Raw genomic sequence first — 20674 nt, forward strand, 5'->3', positions numbered from 1 at the left:
GCTTAGTGATCGTGATTTGTGTTTCGAGTTATATCCTTGTCCGGTCCTTCCCCAGGACCCGCGCGTAGTGGGAGCTTTAGTGCACCGGGCTGCCCCTTTTTTCGGGTCAGCTATAGAAGCAATGTCTGCATTTCCATGTATAGTGATATTTTTATTGATCTTGATTTGTATTTGGATTTTTCTGCTTGTTTAAATTCGTGATCTGGCCCTTCACCAGACCTGCCCATAGCGGTTAGCGGGAGCTTTAGTACACTCGGCTTCCCTCATATGCTTGTTTAATCTCTCAAAAAGGTCTTTTTTAGTAATTTAATTTGTTGGGTAAGCTATAGAAGTGATGCCTGCACTTCTATGTATAGTGATACTTTTATTGATCTCGTATATGTTCTGATTTTTATGCTTAATTTGATGCTTTATATGCTTGTTTAAGCTCTCAAAAATGTGTTTTTTTAATGCTTTAGTTTGTTGGGTCAGCTATAAAGCAATGCCTGCAACTCTGTGTGTACTGATAGTTTTATTGTTCTTGATTTGTACTGGGATTTTTATGCTCAATTTGATGCTTTATATTCTTGTTTAAGCTCACAAAATGCATAGCTTTATCAATTTTCAGTATCTACTCAGTTTTAGTTCTCCCATTGCTTCTTGTGCAATGTCTGCATTTCCAGGTGTAGTGACAGTTTTATGGATTCCGATTCGTATTTGGGTTTTTATTACGCTCAATTTGATGCTTTAAATGCTTGTTTAAGCTATAGAATACATAGCTTTATAAATCTTCAATATCCATTCAGTTCAAATTTGCTCGGAAGCAGCCTCTATATGTTGCCACTAAGGTAGGGTAAGGTCTGCGTACACCCTATCCTCCTCGGACCCCACTTTGTGGGATTACTCTGGGTGTGTTGTTGTTGTATTCAGTTCTAATTTGCATGCTGCTTCGTGTCCCATGCCTGCATTTTGAGTTATAGTGTGTATTTTTATTTATCTTGATTTGTGTTTTGATTTGTATGATCAATTTGATGCTTTTAATGCTTGTTTAAGCTCTAAGAAACGTAGCTTTATCAATCTTCAATATCCATTCAGTTCTACTTAGACCGCCTATTGTTAAAAAATGGGAAAAGAGAGAGCTTTCCAGCTTAAATCTTTGATTAGATGGTTGTTTTATAATGTATCGTAATGTTTTGTTTAAGGAATACAATGTTTGGGTAAGTTGTATGTATTTTTGTCCTTACATAATGTCACACATCAATAATTTGAAGGATAAATATACAAAAGAAAGTCAGTTACGGAGTAGAACTACTATACAAAGGCAGGGTAAAAGAAAAAATAAGAGTTTTATAATAAGTAAAGACAAAACGAAAGAAAGAAAGCCAATGACATTATCACACAAAATTGATCGTTTCTCAAAATGGAACTTTTCGTTGTTCCCTAACAACGGATTTAACGATACGATACAATAAAATTTAAGTAACAATCAAAACAAACATCGTGTTTAATATAACAACACAAAACAATACAAAAAGTAACAACCATCCAAATAAGCTGTAAGTGAAGCAGACTGTATGGGGTGGTAATGATCTTGTTCATTTGAAGGATTTTGTTTTGAGTAGTTATAGTGGTCTAGTGTTGCTGGTCTTAATTGAGGACCAACTGAAGTCTTCCCATTGCATTTCTGCAAAAGAGGCTGTATATGTGCATCAAACTCATGATCTGCAAGTCACCATATGTGCTATAGTTGTATCAAGAGTCAACTGGAAAAGGACAATCTTGTGATCCCAGGAAAAAGAAACAATAGAACTAAAGCCATTTCAGATTACAATAGTAGTTAACAAAATCACATATTATGGGTTAATGATATGTTCATTGCAGCATGTATGCGCCGAGTGGTGATATTGCATGCATTGTATTAGTAATTTAGAAATATTTATTGAGCTTTGTCAAAACAAAGTTTCTATAGCCCTTTTTTTCTTCTTCACTTTTGCCTTTTTGAAGAATTATAGGAAGCTGGTACTTTCAATATTTTCTATAGATAATGTTTTCTTTAGCTTAGTAACATCTTGACCTGTTGTGCATTTCGTTTTACTTTATAGTCACTTGTCATTTTGATAATTTTCACGTAGGCTTATTCTATTTGTACATAGTATTGAGTTATTATTGATAGATTATTGTTTGCGTTTCCATTTGTTCCTTGGATTTACTTTAGCGCCGAGCCTTGCAAATTTAACTGGAGGTCATGCTTACAGGAATGAAGATCAAGACAGATACACCTATTGCCAAAAAGGCTCGTGAAGGAGTCATGGAGTTCTTGCTAATGAACCATCCACTAGATTGCCCAATTTGTGATCAGGGAGGAGAATGTGATCTCCAGGATCAATCTATGGCTTTTGGCTCCGACCGCGGGCGGTTCACTGAAATGAAGAGATCCGTGGTTGACAAGAATTTGGGCCCATTGGTGAAGACTGTGATGACCCGATGCATCCAGTGTACAAGGTCTGTGTTTGATCCTTACCTTTCCTAGTGTTTTTTTGCCAAAACATAAGATGCTTGTGATTCAATTCTTTGTGTAGATGAAGTGTAAATTCAACCTTGACGTATGGAACCAAAACTTGATAACTGTTCTTGTAACTTGTGATAACTTGTAACATGCCAACTGTCCATGGTACTTGGATGCTTTGTGTGCGTCGATGTACCTTGGTCCAATAGGCATGACTTGAGTATAGTTACTTTCTGCAGGTTTATAATAGATTAAAAAAATAGCAACCAAAAAAAAGGTATAGATGCATACTGGGTATTTACCTTCACCTACATCTTGAATCATACATTCATCTTGTGGATGTAGTGTAACCAACCATCACTGCTGTATTATATTTATGTTTCCCAAATATCATGAAAAAAACCTGCAAGCCAGAGCAGATGATCATTTAGACATTCATCCCTTATGCGCATGATTTCTAATTAAGAACCGTCAGAAGAAAGGAGAGCCTAATACCTAAACCCCGCACACACACACACACACAGAGGTAGTACTATATATTTAAGAATAAGCAGACGTAAAAATGAAACTAATACTCCTGGACGAAAAGGAGAAGCATTCAACAAGCTTCTAAAACTCTACCCTGATACTTGACCTCCACATCCTCCTGTCAAGTGTCATGTCATTGGTAAGATGAAGCTGCGCCATATCCTGCCTAATCACCTCTCCCCAAGACGAGTCTTCTTAGGACTACCTCTCCCCAAGTGTCATATTTTGCGGTGTAAACCATCCTACAACAGAACAATTTAAACTGGCTCCTTCATTTCTCTGACGTAGTTCTGCCCTTTTTGAGTTATTCTTTCCACTGATAACCTCAACATTTCTCCTCTTTGGTGGTGGTACAGCTTTAGAAAAACTTTAGGGCGTGTAAGAGAGATTGAGTAAGCCAATATTTATGAGTTTTTAGCTTTAGACACAGGAAGAATAGGAAAGACTTGTTTGACTGCATTTTATATCTCTAATACAGTAACCTTTGATTTTTGGCCTGTTTGTGAGACAGGTGTGTCAGGTTCGCATCAGAAGTAGCTGGAGTGGAGGACCTTGGAATGTTGGGTCGTGGTAGTGGAGAAGAGATTGGAACTTATGTTGAAAAGCTTATGACAAGTGAGCTTTCAGGAAATGTGATTGATATTTGTCCAGTTGGAGCCCTTACATCAAAACCTTTTGCCTTCAAAGCCAGAAATTGGGAGCTAAAGGGCACAGAAAGCATTGATGTGACTGATGCTGTTGGTTCTAACATCCGAATTGATAGTAGAGGTCCAGAAGTCATGCGTGTTGTACCACGATTAAATGAGGTGCTGTGTATTATCGGTGCTCTAATTTTTTCCCATCTGAACTGTAGAATTTATTAATAGATGTGCTAACTTCTTAGTTGTAGAATTTTGAATTATTATTTCTACATCTGTTTTTTCCTTTCTTTTCATTGTAAATTAAAAGAATTCCTGCACGTAATGGCACAGGACATCAATGAAGAATGGATATCAGACAAAACACGATTCTTTTATGATGGTTTGAAGAGGCAAAGGCTGAATGATCCCATGCTCCGTGGTCCTGATGGACGATTTAAAGCAGTGACCTGGCGGGATGCTCTAGCTATTGTTGCTGAAGTCATGCATCAAATTAAGCCAGAAGAAATTGTTGGTGTTGCAGGAAAGCTCTCTGATGCCGAATCCATGATGGCACTGAAAGATCTTTTGAACAAAATGGGGTCAAACAACATCTTTTGTGAAGGAAATGGCATGCATCCAAATGCTGACCTGCGATCTGGATATATTATGAATACTGGCATTAGTGGTTTGGAGAAAGCAGATGCTTTCCTTTTGGTTGGAACCCAGGTAACTTGGTTACAAAATATGTGTATACTGGACGGAAACACTCCATGATTATTCACTCAGTTTCTGTCTCCATGCCTATGCCTTCTCTTGTCCCCAAATACAGTACGGACATCCCTGGACGTCCTTTTGAGTGGGGTGGGATGGGTGGCTAGATTAAGCTTCTGCCATTTAAATTTGCGTACGAGTTTCTAGAAAAAGGGTTTCCCCATATGGGTATGTTTTTGTAGTTTAGGGAAACATCCCGTGTTAATAAATTTTTATTTCAATTTAGAATATCTTTTTTTGTTAAATTCAGCTAGAGTATTATTATCACGGCAAGAACGTAAATGTGTGCAATTGATGAAACTAGCTCCACTTTTTCAGCTCTCTTTTAGAAGACTGATTAATGGAAATTTTTCCTTCTCTCTCTTTTAAGTAAGTAATAAAAGGGGAAGCTAGTTCTCTTGTTACTGATTAGGAATAAGGTAAAGAGCTAATATGGTCATTGGGGTAAACTTTAATCTCCTGGAATGAACAATGAGATGGAACTTGGCGTAATATTCATTTTTTGACTTCTAAGGAATGGACTAATTCTTAGATTAGTGATACTTAAGCTAATAGTTGAAAGATCAAAATGTTGGTGAACAAGCTAACCTAATTTAGGGGATCAGATGGATGATATTCAGAAGCGTGATAAAGCATTATGGATAATTTTGAGTTTCTATAATAGTTAGTGGTAAATCCATTGAAGACAGGGTGGTTGTTTTGGAGGAGGATGGTGGGGAGAGCAATGGGCAACTCATTTATCATTTATATATTCAACGAGGGAAGAGGAGGGAGGTTTGGAAGATATATGTGGGACACGAAAGCCCGTAAGAAGTTTTTGCACTTGGTGTACAGTCTACCATTTATCTGACATTGAATCTAGTGACGGGATGATGCTACTTAATGATACACTTTTGAGGGGTAGTTTTGATTACATAGATCCTTTTTGGACAATGTCGCACATTTATTCATTTATGTATTACCTGTAGATAGCTGTGTATCCATTCTCATGTTTTATTGATTATTGGCTACTATCTTCTTGAATTTTCCAGCCAAGAGTGGAAGCTGCTATGGTGAATGCCAGAATTCGCAAAACAGTTAAAGCAACAAACGCTAAGGTAGGTTATGTTGGGCCTGCTGCTGATTTCAACTATGATCATCGACATCTTGGAACAGACCCTAAAACACTAGTTGAAATTGCTGAGGGCCGCCATCCCTTTTCCTCGGCTCTCAAAAATGCTAAGAACCCAGTGATCATCGTCGGTGCTGGTGTGTTTGAACGGGAGGATAAGGATGCTGTTTTTGCTGCTGTTGAGACCATTGGAAAGAACAATAATGTTGTGAGACCTGATTGGAATGGACTAAATGTTTTGCTTTTGAATGGTGCCCAAGCTGCCGCTCTTGATCTTGGACTTGTGCCCGAATCTGATAAATGCATCGAGTCTGCAAAGTTTGTATATCTGATGGGTGCTGACGATGTGAGCTTGGACAAACTCCCAGATGATGCCTTTGTGGTTTACCAAGGTCACCATGGTGATCGTGGCGTGTATCGTGCCAATGTGATTTTGCCAGCATCTGCTTTCACAGAGAAAGAAGGAATATATGAAAACACCGAAGGATGTGCTCAGATCACACTCCCAGCTGTTCCTACTGTTGGTGATGCCAGGGATGATTGGAAAATAATAAGAGCATTGTCTGAGGTGGCCGGTGTCGGATTACCCTATGACAGTCTAGGTGCAATCCGATCTCGAATTAGGACAGTGGCACCCAATCTCCTAGAACTGGATGAAAGACAACCAGCCACATTCTCAACCTCTTTGAGACCTGAGGTCAGCCAAAAAGTAAGCGAAACTCCATTCACACCTGCCGTGGAGAATTTCTATATGACCGACGCAATTACTAGAGCCTCAAAGATTATGGCTCAGTGTAGTGCCTTGCTAAGGAAATGAGCATCGGGACGCGGTACCCGTAATAAGTTCTTTCCATTCACTTTTTCCTGGCAGTGTTATCAGTTTTAAAGTTGATGGATTTTTTTGTATTGAGATCAAAAGAAGAGAGCAGAGAAGACTGTAAATTGGTATGCCACAGTGAATGTCCTCATAAATGGCACCAACAACTTGGATCTCTAGTTTGTACTTCTTTCTGTAATTTAATCTGCAGGTTGAGTTTTCCACATCAAGGTTGGAGAAAGTTGAAATGCATTCTCAGCACAAAAGTATGAAACAGGAAACACTCTTTCCTAACACAATAAAGACATTATATCAATTTAGCACACTGGAGAATTATATCACCCTGTTAGGACTTATCATTTCATAATTGTGATTTGTCATTAAGCTCAGTTCCCTTCGGAAACAGCCTCTCTGTCTCTCAAAGGCAGGGGAAAGGTTTGCATACATCTCACTCTCGAATATCCTCCAGTATGATTATTATCTGATTTCTACATTCTAATCACTGAATTTGAAATCTTGTCTCCTAAATTACTAATTATTGAATTGAATTCAAAGATAATTGGTAGGGGCAACTATGTAAATTTGTTATTTAATCCATGTATAACTAATAAATAAGTAATACCCACACAACTTATTCCACCTTCTATCACACGTAAAATTGTACATTAATTTTCTCGTAAGTTATGTGACTATTAATTATGTAGGTTTACAAAAAACACAACCAAACACCCTATAAGATTAATACATGAATTAACTTTTATACAACATTTGAAAACTACCAACCAAACAACATTGTACAAAAAGTAAAGAGTACATGAATAAATTCTATCCTATTTGCAAACCAAACAAGGTATTAAATTAATACATGAAAAGCTAAGTTATTCATGTATTAGATTGGGCCTTACACGGTAACCAAACGTCTCCTAAGGGAAAATAAAATCATTAACTTCACGGTATTTTTGAGCCTAAAGCGAACGCTTTACTAGTTTCACCCTCGAGTCACCCCTAACCTACTCATGATAACATTTGGATGAAACTTGCATATTCTTCCTTGTTATGATTCTAATTCTAGTCTACTATATCAGGGAGTTGTACAACACTATCTGCTTTCCTTGGATGCCTGTATTAGTATACATGAACCGCTAAACTAGCAGCATCGCGCTGCAACCTTCTGCGGCTGCTGGTGTCCGAGACAAAGTTGTTGTCCGGTTTCTCCTGTAAAAGGAAACAAATGATAAACAAATTCAGGATATCTTAGGATTGGCAATAAAATGAAAAAAGGATATAACAAAACATTTGTGTGAATGACTTGTATATGAGAAGAGTCCATTTTGCAATGATCTAGGTTAAGCAAAGACTTCTCAATGCACCTCGTCAACCTAGATTGCTCGATACTTCAAAAAAAGTTACTAGGTTGCAGGGGTTCTACAAGAATGTTGCCGGGTGAGTGTTAGATCCTCCAAAAGTAGTGCAATTTCGAGGGTTCGACACAGGTGTGAAAACACTTTTTGAGAGTTCGAATATGATGTCTTTGGAAGCATAGTATGCAGTACAGGGAACAAGAAACCAAGTGGTAAAATCTTTCTCGTCTTATAACAGTGCTATTATGACTATTATGCTATCATCAGATTACCTGTTCTAGGAGGTAGGTGCTTGGTGGAACAGTCGAGGTGCACACAATCTGTCCTGGACACCACCGTAATTTTTTTAAAAAAACGAGAGACGATAAACGACCATCGTGGTGGCAAGTTGGCTCAGACACCATTGTGTGGAAAAAAAAGGGCACTACTATGCTATCTTCATATTACCAATCAGTTTCGGCAGGACATCACTATGGTACCACCACCAAACCAGTCCTGCAGAGTTTTATTAGCTGTACAACCTACCATGACAACAACACAGCCTATAGCTACCCGCTAAACGACCTCTCTTAGAATCAACTTTATTAGCATCTGACTCTTTCCTTGTCTAGATTGTTTTATTTTGAGCCGGGGGTCTATCGGAAACAGCCTCTCTATCTCACATCTGAGGTAGTCGTATGGACTGCGTACACTTACCCTCCCCAAACCCCACTTGGTGGGAATATACTGGGTATGTTGTTGTTGTTGTTGTAGCCACACAGTCTCACTAGTCACTACTGTCCAATTAAACAGTCTTGCAGAAAGCACCAGATCGTCGACCATAGAGAGGTTTTGGAATGACATACAATATTGAAAAAACTACAAATGAACCCATAAACCACATAAATTTGTAATAATGATGTAACACGATTACTTTCTCCTCAAGGAAAATGGATTAAGTCCTTTCTATTCCCTGGTTACGGAACCAGACATTAACAGCTCCCATTACTAGTACTCTAATGATGATTTTTTGACCATTCACTTCAATGAGGATAAAGCATGAACGAGCTCGAATGGTGATCATCTCATTACGCAATTGCACCAATCCAAAGTCCGCTTAAGTAAGTGACAACGACAACTAGGTTATTGTAGCAAATCCAAAAGAACAAGTAATAATTGCCTTTGATAATTGGGGGGGTGGGGGGCCTTCATCCATGCATGACAATACGACACGGACGTTATTTGTGTTTCTTTTTTAATTGGAAATTTCAAGCTCGCTTATATGGAATCAATAACGAAATCAAAAAGGTTGCAAGAGGAATTCACCATAACTACTTAACAACTGACCTTGGTCTTTCCTGACTGCTTTTTGTGGTTCACAGCATTCCTCAACTCAGGTTTCCAGCGAGCATTTGCTAGTGATTCACCTAGTAACTCCGCAATCCCCGTTGCCATTGCCTCGGCCTTTTTGAAATATGGAAACCTATCCACCTCAAAGTGATTAGATAACCACATGTACATGGATAACACTTGGTGTTTAGTCTCAAGATCCAAGAGTTCCGAATCATTACAAGCAGAACATTTTGGCATGCCCATTGCTATATTAACAGGTAGAGCTTGTGCATACGCTGAAGCAAACTTCAGAAGATGATACATTGCTTTTGGATCTCTAATGTTAACAGGGGCGAAGCAAAAATAGAAACGATCTTCAAGTGATAATCCTTGAATTTTCTCCAGCATATTAGCTATCTTTTTTATGTGGTTATACTGGCACAAGAAGTAAGAACCATCCAAACGACAACTTTCACCAAACCTATCAAGCAGCTCGGAGAATGTAGAAGTTGGAATTTGCCCTGCAAATAACTCAACCTGCTCATAGAAAGGAAAGAGCCCAACTTTGTTAACTTCGTCAAATGGCTTCTTCAGACACTCGATTAAGTAGTCTAAATCCTCCAGCTGCAAAGTGGTTGCTAGTCCTTCAGGATAACGACTTCCTCTTCGACCAGCTCTTCCAGCAATCTGCTTCACCTGTGATGCGGGAATGGGAACAATCCTATCACCATTGTACTTTGACAGGGTGTAGAAGATGATTCTTCGAATGTTTAGGTTTAAACCCATTCCGACCGCGTCACTAGCAACCAAAACATCAAACTCATTGTTTGGATCATTAAACAAGGTAGCTTGCTGTCTTCGTGTCTCTGGGGGTAAAGCACCATATATTACACAACAACGGTGATTAGTATGCTTTTCAATCGCCAATTTTACTTCAAATATCTCTCTTCTTGAAAAGGCAACGACACAGTCCCCAGACCTCACACTTTTGAGATCACCTAAAAGGGTCTTCGCTTCAACCACCAACGGCTTAAACCTCTCATAATGCTGTTCTACCAACTCATCCCCAGTTTCAGAACAGATTTTGCGAATAATATTCAAAACACTCGGATCTCCACAAACATGTATCTCATCGGCCTTTAACCCTAGTACAGCCCTCGTCCATGCATAACCTCTATATGTGTCAGACATCATTTGGATTTCATCAATAACTGCTACATCATACATTTCATCAGTCGAAACCATCTCAACCGTGCAAGCAACGTGATTAGAAAACGGGACGTGCTTCTTCTCCTGCCCTGTAAGAAGACTACAGTATACACCTAGTCCATTCACCTTATCAAAAACCTCCATAGCCAACAATCTTAGAGGACTACAATAAATCCCATTCTTTGCTTCCATGAACCTTTGCAATGCATTATATGTTTTACCACTATTAGTAGGACCACAGTGATATATGATCTTGCGCTTCATCGCCCTGGCAAACGGAAACCAAGTATGCGGTTTTGTCAAATCCGCCGACTCAACCATTTTTCTGAAGTTCTTTATCTCATCAGGAAACTCCTCTAAGCAAAACTCCACGAAAATCGGAAACAGAAACTTCTCAGCTTCAATACCCGGACCAAGCGACACTAAGTACTTCACTATATCAACCTTACACTTCTTAAGGCAAAAATTCCGAAACTTCTGAGCTGCTGTAGGAAAAAATGAAGCCCCAATATACACGGCTAAAGCCTGATTCGAAGCCCACCCCGACTTAGCAAAACACCTAAATATCTCAATCAACGTATCCCAATCACCTCGTGTTTTCTTTTCACACTTAATACCATCCCTAAGCTCCCTATATATTTCCACCGGATCACGACAACTTATCTGAACAAAATTCAATCTTTTCTCACACCCTAATGCCCCTTTCTCACTCTCACCCTCTTCCACATCCAAATCACAAACTTCTAACTCATTATCCCCATTTTCGACCGCATCACAACTACCTATCTCAACAAAATTCAATCTTTTCTCACACCCTAATCCCCTATTTTCACAAACTTCTAACTCATTATCCCCATTTTCGACCGCATCCCGACTACCTACCTCAACAAAATTCAATCTTTTCTCACACCCTAACACTCCCTTCCCACACACATCCTCTTCATTATCCTCACTTCTCACCATACTACAAAAAGGGTGTCCATAAAAACCAAAAAGATTCAATCTTTTCCATTGATTAATCCATAAAGATGAAAATTGAGGTGGGGTTGATAAAGGGTGTCCAAAAACACCAAAATCTTGAATTCTTTTTGATTCTATAAAATTATCTTGTAACAACCTACTAGAAACTGAAAAAAATCTCAACTTTGACAATTTATCCTTACATAAACACAAATAAAAAAGATTCCTAGCTTGTCCTATTGCCATTTTAGGTAAATTAAACAAGATTATTAAATCAAGAATGTAATAACATGCATATAGCAAAAAAAAAATTAAAAAATTAGTTAAAGAAAATTGTTGATAGGAAAAGAAGTATACGTTTATTAGAGGAAGCGTAGAAAGGATTGTAAAGAGAAGAAAGAATGGAGGAAAAATAGTGGTAACAAAAACCCTAAAAAGGAAGTTGGAAATACATTGGACCAAAATAGAAAAAAAAAAAAAAAAAAGTTCACATAGACGGTTTGAGTATAAATTATTTTTTATTTTATTTTATTTTTTTGTATTTTTTTTTTTTTTTTTTTTTTTTTTATAAGATAAGGTACAAGTATTTCCAAACTATTCCAACTTTCGAAGTTGCTATTAAGGTTCTATTATCCCTAAATTAATTTTTTTTTGTATTTTTGTGCTGACTTGATAGCCACGTCAGTATAAAAAAGCATAAAAATATAGAATAAAGAAAGAATTTTTATGCTGATGTGGCAGTCACGTAAGAACAAAAGGAGCACAAAAATACAAAAAGGAATTTTTGTAACCACATCAGCACAAAAATATATAAAAAAAAAATGAGTTTAGAGGGGTGATGGGACCTTCGTTGAAGAAGTCAGCCCAAAAGTGATACGGAAATATAGAAAAAATGAGTTTAGGGGTAATAGAATCTTCGTTAAAATTAAGTATGTCATAACAACTTCGAGTATAATTTTGAGGGGTATTTGTGTCCTATTTCATCCATTTTTTATTGTAGTTTGTAAAGATAGTTTGTTTGGTTAAATTTTTCTTAATATCAAAGTGATTTATTAAAAAGAGTTAAATCATCAAAGTATACCTAAAGTATTTAGTTAGTCGAGGTTTATACTTGAACCATCATAAAATATTTGTTCAAAGTGCCACTTGGATTTGAAACCTATATGTTGATGCTCATGATTTCGATAATCATATCAGTGATTTGGAGGAGGACTCTCGAAAAGTATTTAATGCATATTTCGATCAACTTTTCATCATCTTTCTTTGGCTGGGTGACATATATTTTCACAGTGCTCGTTTTTGTAATTATGAAGCGTGATTAAGTGATCAACTCACATTGGGCGTAGTGACCAGGTGGTTTGGCCGATAGTGGACCAAGAAATATTAAATGGTGACATTGGCGGGGGGTTTCGAGGAATACAAACAACCTTTGTTTTTTATTTTTTTCAGATTTGGCGAGCATCTGGAATAATTAGTGAATTACAACTCTATTGTACAACAATTGGGGCATTGGACTTTGCAACGTTAATGCTTTTTGCTGGTTGGTTTCATTATCATAAAGCTACGCGAAAATTAGATTGGTTTCAAGAAGTAGAATCTATGCTGAATCACCGTTTGGCGGGGCTACTAGGACTTTGGTCTCTCTCTTGGGCGAGACATCAAGTACATGTATTTTTACCGATTAACCAATTTCTAAACGCTGGAGTTGATTCTTAAATTAAAACACACATCGACGATTAGTTGTTTCTTTTTTTCTTATATTTGATATGTATTTTGATAGTTCGGGTAGCAAACTCACGCACTCGATAGTTCAGATATAAAATTTGAAAAATCAAAATACTTTAAATGTATTTTTAATCATTACCAGTAAAGAAAGATAATAAATCAAAATTCGAGTACATTCACGTATGGTCACAACTATGATTTATTTTCGTAAAAATCACATAATTATATTTTCTAATACAAAAATCTCATAATTTTTACCCTACTAACAAAAAAATCACTACTGTCGAAAATTTCAACATTAAATAAATAATTCTTATCCTTTGTAAATTTTTTATTTCATAAATACAAACTCAATTAAAAGAGATCTGACCTAACCCGAAAGTCATATGTAAATACTACTCGATCCGATTTAAATCAATTAGGGATCATTTGGTAGGAGGGATTAAGATAACTAATTTCGAGATTAATTTATAAGAGGAGCTTATCACATGTTTGGTTGTGGCAAAATGTATGGAATAACTCATTCCGCGATTAGTTATCCCGAAATTGTAGTATTTTTCTTATCCCTCCTTGAGGATGGAATAACTAATCCCGAGATACTTAATTTCGGAATTGATAATTCCGAAATAACTTTTTTTTTTCAATCAAACGACCCCTTAGTGTTTCTGTCTTTCCCTCAAGCTAAGAAACTACTTACTCTTAGAAATTAAGTAGGATTGTAACCAAATCAACTTTAATTAAATTTGCAACTTTCTAATTTGATAAGTATAAAAAGCACATCGAATTTGGGATGTATGATAATTATACTTTTTATTTAGATGTTACTTGATCTTATTAGCTGCAACGAAAATAAACACATAATATAAAGTCCTAACTTTTTCTCCTAGTCCAAATTGATGAGTTGTGTGTAAATTTGGAGTGGGCTTCGAGGGGTGGACAAAAGTTTATATTTAAGACATATAAGCGAAATACTAAAAATTGAGAATTTTTTTAAATTTTCAATTTGTGTTAGTCTATGATTTGATGGGTGGTGTGACCGTCCAAATGAGTTTTGGATGAACTTCTTGGGCACACTCCGGACGACCGATTAAATTGACCGTGTTGATTTGGAGGGGCAGGCGAAGATTTTTTGTAAGACATATGAGCAAAATAATGCTAAAAATTGAGGATTGTTTTGACAACTTTTCGTATGTATTTTCCTATGGACTGATGGATGAGTATGAGCGTTTGAATGAGTTTTGGGTGAAACTTCTTGGGTGCGTCCCTGACTATCTGTTAGATTGATCGTGTTGATTTAAAGGGGCCGGCAGATCATTTTTACAGACATATGAGCAAAATAATAAAAATTGAGGATTTTTTTTACTATTTTTTGCGCATGTTAGATTATATATTGATGGGTGGATATGGGTGTTTCCAACATAATTTAATTCATGGAAAGTAAACTTTAACCACAAACAAAAATGTGAAGAAACAAGATTTTTTATTGATAAATGAAGTGGGTATAAATCTGTTCCTCCCTTGATTCTTCTCTCTTGATTTTTCCTTAATTCGAAGGCCGTCAGTAGCGTATTTCTTGAATGTAGGAAGATTTGGATATGAATTTCTCCGTAATCCGAGGACCGTTAGTAGCGTATTTCTCGAACATAGGAATATTTGAATTTAATTCCCATGAAAGGAGGATTTGTCAATCTTCTTGATTTATTTGATTAATCAAGAAGAGAGGGTTTTGATCCTTGATTTATTTGATTAATCAAGAAGAGAGGGTTTTGATCCTTTGAGATATTCGAGATTTATGAATATCTCATGAATTTGTGACATATTTGGGATCTCTTGGAGATGCCTCTTTAAAGGAATATTTGCCCCCTTTTATATAGACGTAATTTAGGGTTTAAGGTACAGTAGCCACCAAGCTAGATTTAAGGTAAAGTAGCCCCTAAGAAATCTAACCAAAATTGAACTCTTTTTGTAGAATCCACAAAATTTTAATGTCTACAATGGGCGTCGAATGGATTTTGGGCAAAAATTTTGGGTGCTCCTCTGACAACTTATTAAATGAATCGTGTTGGTTTGAAGGGCTAGGCGGAGATTTTTTTAAAGACATATAAGCGATATACTAAAATTTGAGGGTCTTTTGCGATTTTTCGTATGTGTTAGCCTATGGATTGATGGGTGAGTGTGGGCATCCGAATGAATTTTGGGTGAAACTTCTTGGATGAGCCCCTGATGACATATTAAATGGATTATGTTTGTATGGAGGGGCGACGAGTGTTTTTTTTAAGACATATGAGCGAAATATTAAAAATTAAGGATTTTTCCCCTGATGACTTATTAAATTGATCGAGGTGCTATGGCGGGGTCAGGAAAGTCATTTTTCAAGTCAAATGGTTGAAACGACAGAAATTGTGGGATTTTTTGCAACTTTCAATGGGTGCTAACCCACGATTTTGGGGGTGGGCACGGGATCCAATAAAAATTTTAGACAAACTTCTTGGGTAGTCCACTGACGACCTATTACATGGATCGGGTTGCTTTGGTTGGGGGCGTGGGGAGGGTGGCGGCATTTTCCAAGTCAAAGGGGTGATACAATAAGAATTACGATTTTTCTGCAACTTTCAGAGGGTGTTAACATACAATTCAGGGGGTGGGCTTGGGCTTCGAGAAGTATTTTGGGCGAAACTTCTGGATTGGTCCCCTAACGACCTACTGAATAGATCGAGTTATTTTGGCAGGATCGGGGGTGTCATTTTCCAAGTCAAACGAGCGAAACTGCAGAAATTAAGGACTTTTTGTGACTTTCGATGGGTGTTAATCCATGATTCGAGTGATGGACTTGGGTTTCGAAAACAAATTTGGGTGAATCTTATATGGCAGTCACGTGACGACTTTTTAAATGGATCGAGTTGCTTTGGAAGGATCGGGGGAGCAATTTTTCCAAGTCAAATAGGCAAAATGAAAGAAATTGCAGGTTTTTTATAACTTTCGGTGGGTATTAGCCCACTGTTCAGGAGGTAGGCTCAGGCTCCGAGAAAATTTTTGCGCGAAACTTCTTGGCCGGTCCCCCGATGGCCTATTAAATAGATCGAGTTGTTTGGCAGGGTTGGGAGAGCCATTTTCCAAGTCAAAAGGGCGAAATAACAGAATTTGCGCAGGGGGGGGTGTTAGCCCACAGTTGGGGGTGGGGGTCGGGCTCTACAAAAAATTTTGGAAGAAACTTTTTGGGTTGTCCCTTAACGATCTATTAAATAGATCAGGTTGCTTTGGTGGGTCTGAGGGAGCTTTTTTCCATGTCAAACGGCAAAACGACAGGAATTGCAAATTTTGTGACTTTCTGTGGGTGTTAACCCACGGTTTGAGGAGTGGGATCAGGCGTCAAAAAATTTTGGGTGAAATTTCTCAGGCGTTCTTTGACGGTCTATTAAATTGTTTAGGTTGCTTTGCGGGGCTGGAGGAGTCATTTTCCAAGTTAAAAGGGCGAAAAGGCAGGAATTATAAGTGTTTTGCAACTTTCAGCAGGTGTTAGCCTACGGTTTGGGAGTGAGCTCGGGCTTCTGAATTTTTTTTAGTAAAACTTCTCCAGCGGTTTCCTGACAACCTATTAAATGGATCGGGTTGCTTTGATAGGGTCAAAGGATCCATTTTTCAAGTCAAACATGCGAAACGACAAGAATTGCGCATTTTTTGCGACTTTCAATGGGTGTCAGCCTATGATTCAGGAGGTAGGCTCGGGCTCCAAAAAAAATTTAGACGAAACTTCTTGGACAGTCCCTTGACGTTCTATTTAATTGAGAGGTTTATGAACCTAGGGTGTTCAAGATTTGGATAAAAATCGTTTCAAATCAAAAAATTCGAATTAAATTGATTAAATAGATTGACTTTTATTTGGTTTGACTTTGGTTTTTAAAAAACCAATAATATTTGGCTTGGTTTTGATTTTGTTCAAAAAAAATTGAAGAAATAACCTAATCAAATAGATAAAATACATACATACTTTTTATAATAAAACTCCTCTATTTATAGGAAAAATTCCTCCTATTTTTTTCTTCAAAAGATAGACATTATACATATATACTCACTCACTCACTAGATCTTTAGATTTTCACTATATCTTAATAGACATTAATTATAATGTAAATACATTTATAGTATTCACCCTTGAATGTCTAATTAATAATAGATAACGTGTCTGTTAAAATCTTACTACAAAAATCCATTGAGGAAAAAATCTAGTGAAGGTAAAAGAGTATACATCTCTAAGTACGCATTTTAGTTGCCTTATTTAAACTTTACAAGAAAATTCAATGGGACAAAATCTTGAAAGAGAAAAAGAGTACAATGTGATAAGTTTCCCTGACGAGTACATCAATTCATAGCTTGAATCTTCACCTTTCAATTTTTAATTTTGTACATCATCTTTTTGAAAGTTGCAGTTTGTAGAGACTTGATGAATAAATCAACCATATAATCACCCGAACAAATTTGTTGCTTTCTCTTGAGCAATAAGGGATCATCTTGAGGGATAAATTACAATAAAGAGAACACTTCAAAAGCTCTTAAATTTTCTCTAAAAGATAACATTTTATAACTTGAGAGATATTTCCTCTATCTTCATAAATATTTACAATAATTTATATAAATTTATAACAAAAATTATCTATTTTTTCACAAATATTTTAAAACTTTGAATTAAACAACTCAAACTTCATATTAATAAATAAAATTTTGATAACAACAATCAAAATAGTGTATTGCAAATAAATGTAACATCTTATTCACTAGAATTAATTCTTATTTTTATTAATAATCATATTAACATGTAAAGTTAAAGTGGATGTGTATTTTAAAAATATCATATCAAAAACAATTTAATATGCAAAAATAAAAAAGAGAATTTAAAGTATTACATTATTATTTTTGTTTCTATGTGTATATATTTAATGTCTCTTATTCAACTAGTCCTATCATGTGCCACCTGTGCTATGTTATCGAGCCGGGTGTGATTTGTCTTGTCCATTAACTAAATATTTTGATGTTGCATCGATGGGTGAGTTTGAAGTGCTCTTCTTGGCTAATTTTTGAGATTTAAAGGTTGTCCGCTGAGAATTGAGTTTTTTATCGAAGGAATATATTTTTTAGGGGTGCTTGTGTCTTATTTTGAATTTTATTATTATTATTTTGATTTTTATTATTATTTCGATTTTTATTATAGTTTGTAAAGATGGATTGTAGGTTAAATTTCTTTTAATATAAAAGTGGTTTATAAAGAAGAGTTAAATGAATAAAAATACACCTAAAATATTTATTTTTTCAATTTTTATACTCGAATCATCATAAAATATTTGTTCAAAGTTAAAATGACTATTAGTTGTTTCTTTTTTTCTTATATTTTATATGTCTTTTTGACAAATAGTTAGTGATAATTCAGGTAGAAAATCTATACACTCTAAATATGAAAACTGAAAAATTAACATACTTTTAAGTGTTTTTTATTTTATCAATAAAGAAAGATAATAATCAAAGTGCGAGTACATAATAATCAAAATCCGAGTACATTGAAATCACAGTTATATTTTCTAATATAAAAATCACATAACTTTCACCCTACTAAAAAAAATCACTACTATCGAATATTTTTTTTTTTCATCCGGTATTCAGTACCCATATTGAAACTAGATTAATGCGGATTCGCGCCGCGTAGAGCCCAATTCGGGAGGAATGATACAAGTATGATCATGATCATGACACTTTTGAGTATTTTTGAAGACTAGTCAATAAAGGGCTCTTTTGTCATTTCTCTATTATTTGTAATGTTGTATAAATAGAACCTTGTAGAGTTTATTTTCTTAGTTTATGCTTGATATTGAAGACACTACTCTTGTGAGAGAGAGTTCTCAAAACTAAAATTAGGGCATAACATAAGGGTGAATTCTCTGGTGTGTTGCAAAGCTTGAAACTTTGGTGCTTTGAGAGGTGGATGCCCTTCTTGTGTCATTGTAAGAGTTAGGTGTTTGTTGTATGAAGTGTTAAAGGTCCAAGAGTGGAATATACTCTTGGGTTGTTAAGACTACATCAACATTTGTCTAACTATCTATCTTTGTTTCTTGTCCTAATCTTGTAGTTTGTGTTGTTGTTGTTCAAGCCATTTGGTTATTGTTGTTGTAACATTGTTGTTCCTCATTTTTATTGTCATAATATAGTTTGATTTGCTGCTGGAAATTAGGTGTTAAACACCTCATTACATGATGTTCTTGTTGTGTTCTTGAATCCGAGAGGGGTCACCAGAAAAGGTCCATAGTTCCTTGAACTAGTGACTATTTTGGTGTTTGTTTTCTTGTGTTCTTGGGCAGTCATGTATCAAGGAATCTTAAAAATCACATAGTTATATTTTCTAATATAAAAATCACATAACTTTCACCCTACTAAAACAAATCGCTACTCTCGAATATTTTTTTTTTTTGAGTTTTTCATCCGGTGTTCGGTACCCATATTGAAGCCTGACTAATTCAGATTCGCACAGTATAGAGCCCCATTCGGGAGGAAGCGCTCCCTAACAGAGTTTTCTTCGTATCCAGGATCCAACCCTCGACCTCTGGTGAAGGGCTGTTGTACCCAGGATCGAACCCTCAACCTCTGGTTAAGGGTGGAGCAGCCACATCCTCTGCACCACAACCCATGTTGGTTAGTGTTGAATATCAATATTAAATAAATAATTCTTATCCTTTTTTTTTTTAATTTCATAAATACAAACTCAATTAAAAGAGACCTGACCTAACCCGAAAGGCATACGTAAATACTACTCGCTCCTATTTATATTAATTAGGGATCGTCTGGTAGGAGGAATAAAGATAACTAATTCCAAGATTAATTTAGAAGATGAGCTTATCCCATATTTGATTGTGACAAAATGCATGGAATAACTCATTCCGGAATTAGTAATCTCCGGAATTGTAGTGTTTTTCTTATCCCTTCTTGAGGATAAAATAACTAATTCCAAGATTATTTAATTCCGAGATAACTTATTTTCCAACCACCCTTAGTGTTTCTGTCTTTACTTACTCTTAGAAATTAAGTAGGATTTTAACTAAATCACCCTTAATTAAATTTGCAACTTTCTAATTCGATAAGTATTAAAAGCACATCGAATTTGGGATATATGATAATTTTACTTTTTGCTTATTTTATTTGAAATCGTCTAACGTCACAATATTCGTATTCATTTTAGATGTTATTTAAATGCAACATATCATTGGTATACATCTTATTAGCTACAACAAAAATAAACACATAGTATAAAGTCCTAACTTTTTTTTTAAGACGTATGAGCGAAATATTAAAAAATATTAAAAATGAGGATTTTTAAAATTTTTTAATTTGTGTTAGCTTATGAATTAATGGGTGGGTGTGACCGTCCGAATGAGTTTTGGAGAAACTTCTTAGGCACGCTCCTGCCAATTTATTAAATTGACCGTGTTGGTTTGTAGGAGCGAGAAAGTTCTTTTGTAAGACATATGAGCGAAATGTTAAAAATTGAGGATTGTTTTGGAAACTTTTCGTGTGTGTTTGCCTATGGACTGATGGATGAGTGTGGGCGTTTGAATAAGTTTTGGGCGAAATTTCTAGGGCGCCCCCCGACTATCTGTTAAATGGATTGTGTTGGTTTAAAGGGACGGGCGAAGCATTTTCACAGATATATGAGCAAAATAATAAAAATTGAGGATTTTTACTATTTTTTGCGTGTGTTAGTTTATATATTGATGGGTGGGTATGGGCGTCGAATGG

At 36.1% G+C, this 20674-nt stretch overlaps 2 protein-coding genes across 2 annotated transcripts in view; one reads left to right on the forward strand and one right to left on the reverse strand.

The window, feature by feature from the left end:
* The window catches only part of LOC107850552 (NADH dehydrogenase [ubiquinone] iron-sulfur protein 1, mitochondrial), a gene marked incomplete in the record, with an annotated part of 10169 nt that extends 3514 nt beyond the window's left edge, over positions 1–6655 (forward strand). Inside the window, 4 exon segments of the mRNA XM_047400576.1 lie at positions 2235–2481; positions 3525–3819; positions 3985–4359; positions 5436–6655. Coding sequence (XP_047256532.1) covers positions 2235–2481; positions 3525–3819; positions 3985–4359; positions 5436–6332 — 1814 coding nt within the window.
* A 413-nt stretch (positions 6656–7068) lies between these two features.
* On the reverse strand, positions 7069–11653 carry LOC107850879 (DExH-box ATP-dependent RNA helicase DExH18, mitochondrial). Its single transcript, XM_016695678.2, has 2 exons — positions 9020–11653; positions 7069–7547 (listed from the first exon to the last, which is right to left on the reverse strand). Exons 1-2 carry the CDS (start codon positions 11417–11419, stop codon positions 7458–7460), a joined length of 2490 nt encoding a protein of 829 aa, XP_016551164.2. The 5' UTR covers positions 11420–11653; the 3' UTR covers positions 7069–7457.
* Between the last annotated feature and the right edge of the window lie 9021 nt (positions 11654–20674).

The sequence above is a fragment of the Capsicum annuum genome, chromosome 12 (assembly GCF_002878395.1).
Source record: "Capsicum annuum cultivar UCD-10X-F1 chromosome 12, UCD10Xv1.1, whole genome shotgun sequence".
In the NCBI taxonomy this organism is placed as follows: domain Eukaryota; kingdom Viridiplantae; phylum Streptophyta; class Magnoliopsida; order Solanales; family Solanaceae; genus Capsicum; species Capsicum annuum.

Excerpts from the sequence above, each read along its gene's own strand:
- LOC107850879 (XM_016695678.2), bottom strand. The coding sequence starts at position 11,419 with ATGGCAATAGGACAAGCTAGGAATCTTTTTTATTTGTGTTTATGTAAG. Across the intron at positions 7,548-9,019 it reads AGCAGTCAGGAAAGACCAAG|GAGAAACCGGACAACAACTT; the intron begins GTCAGTTGTTAA and ends TTCCTTTTACAG.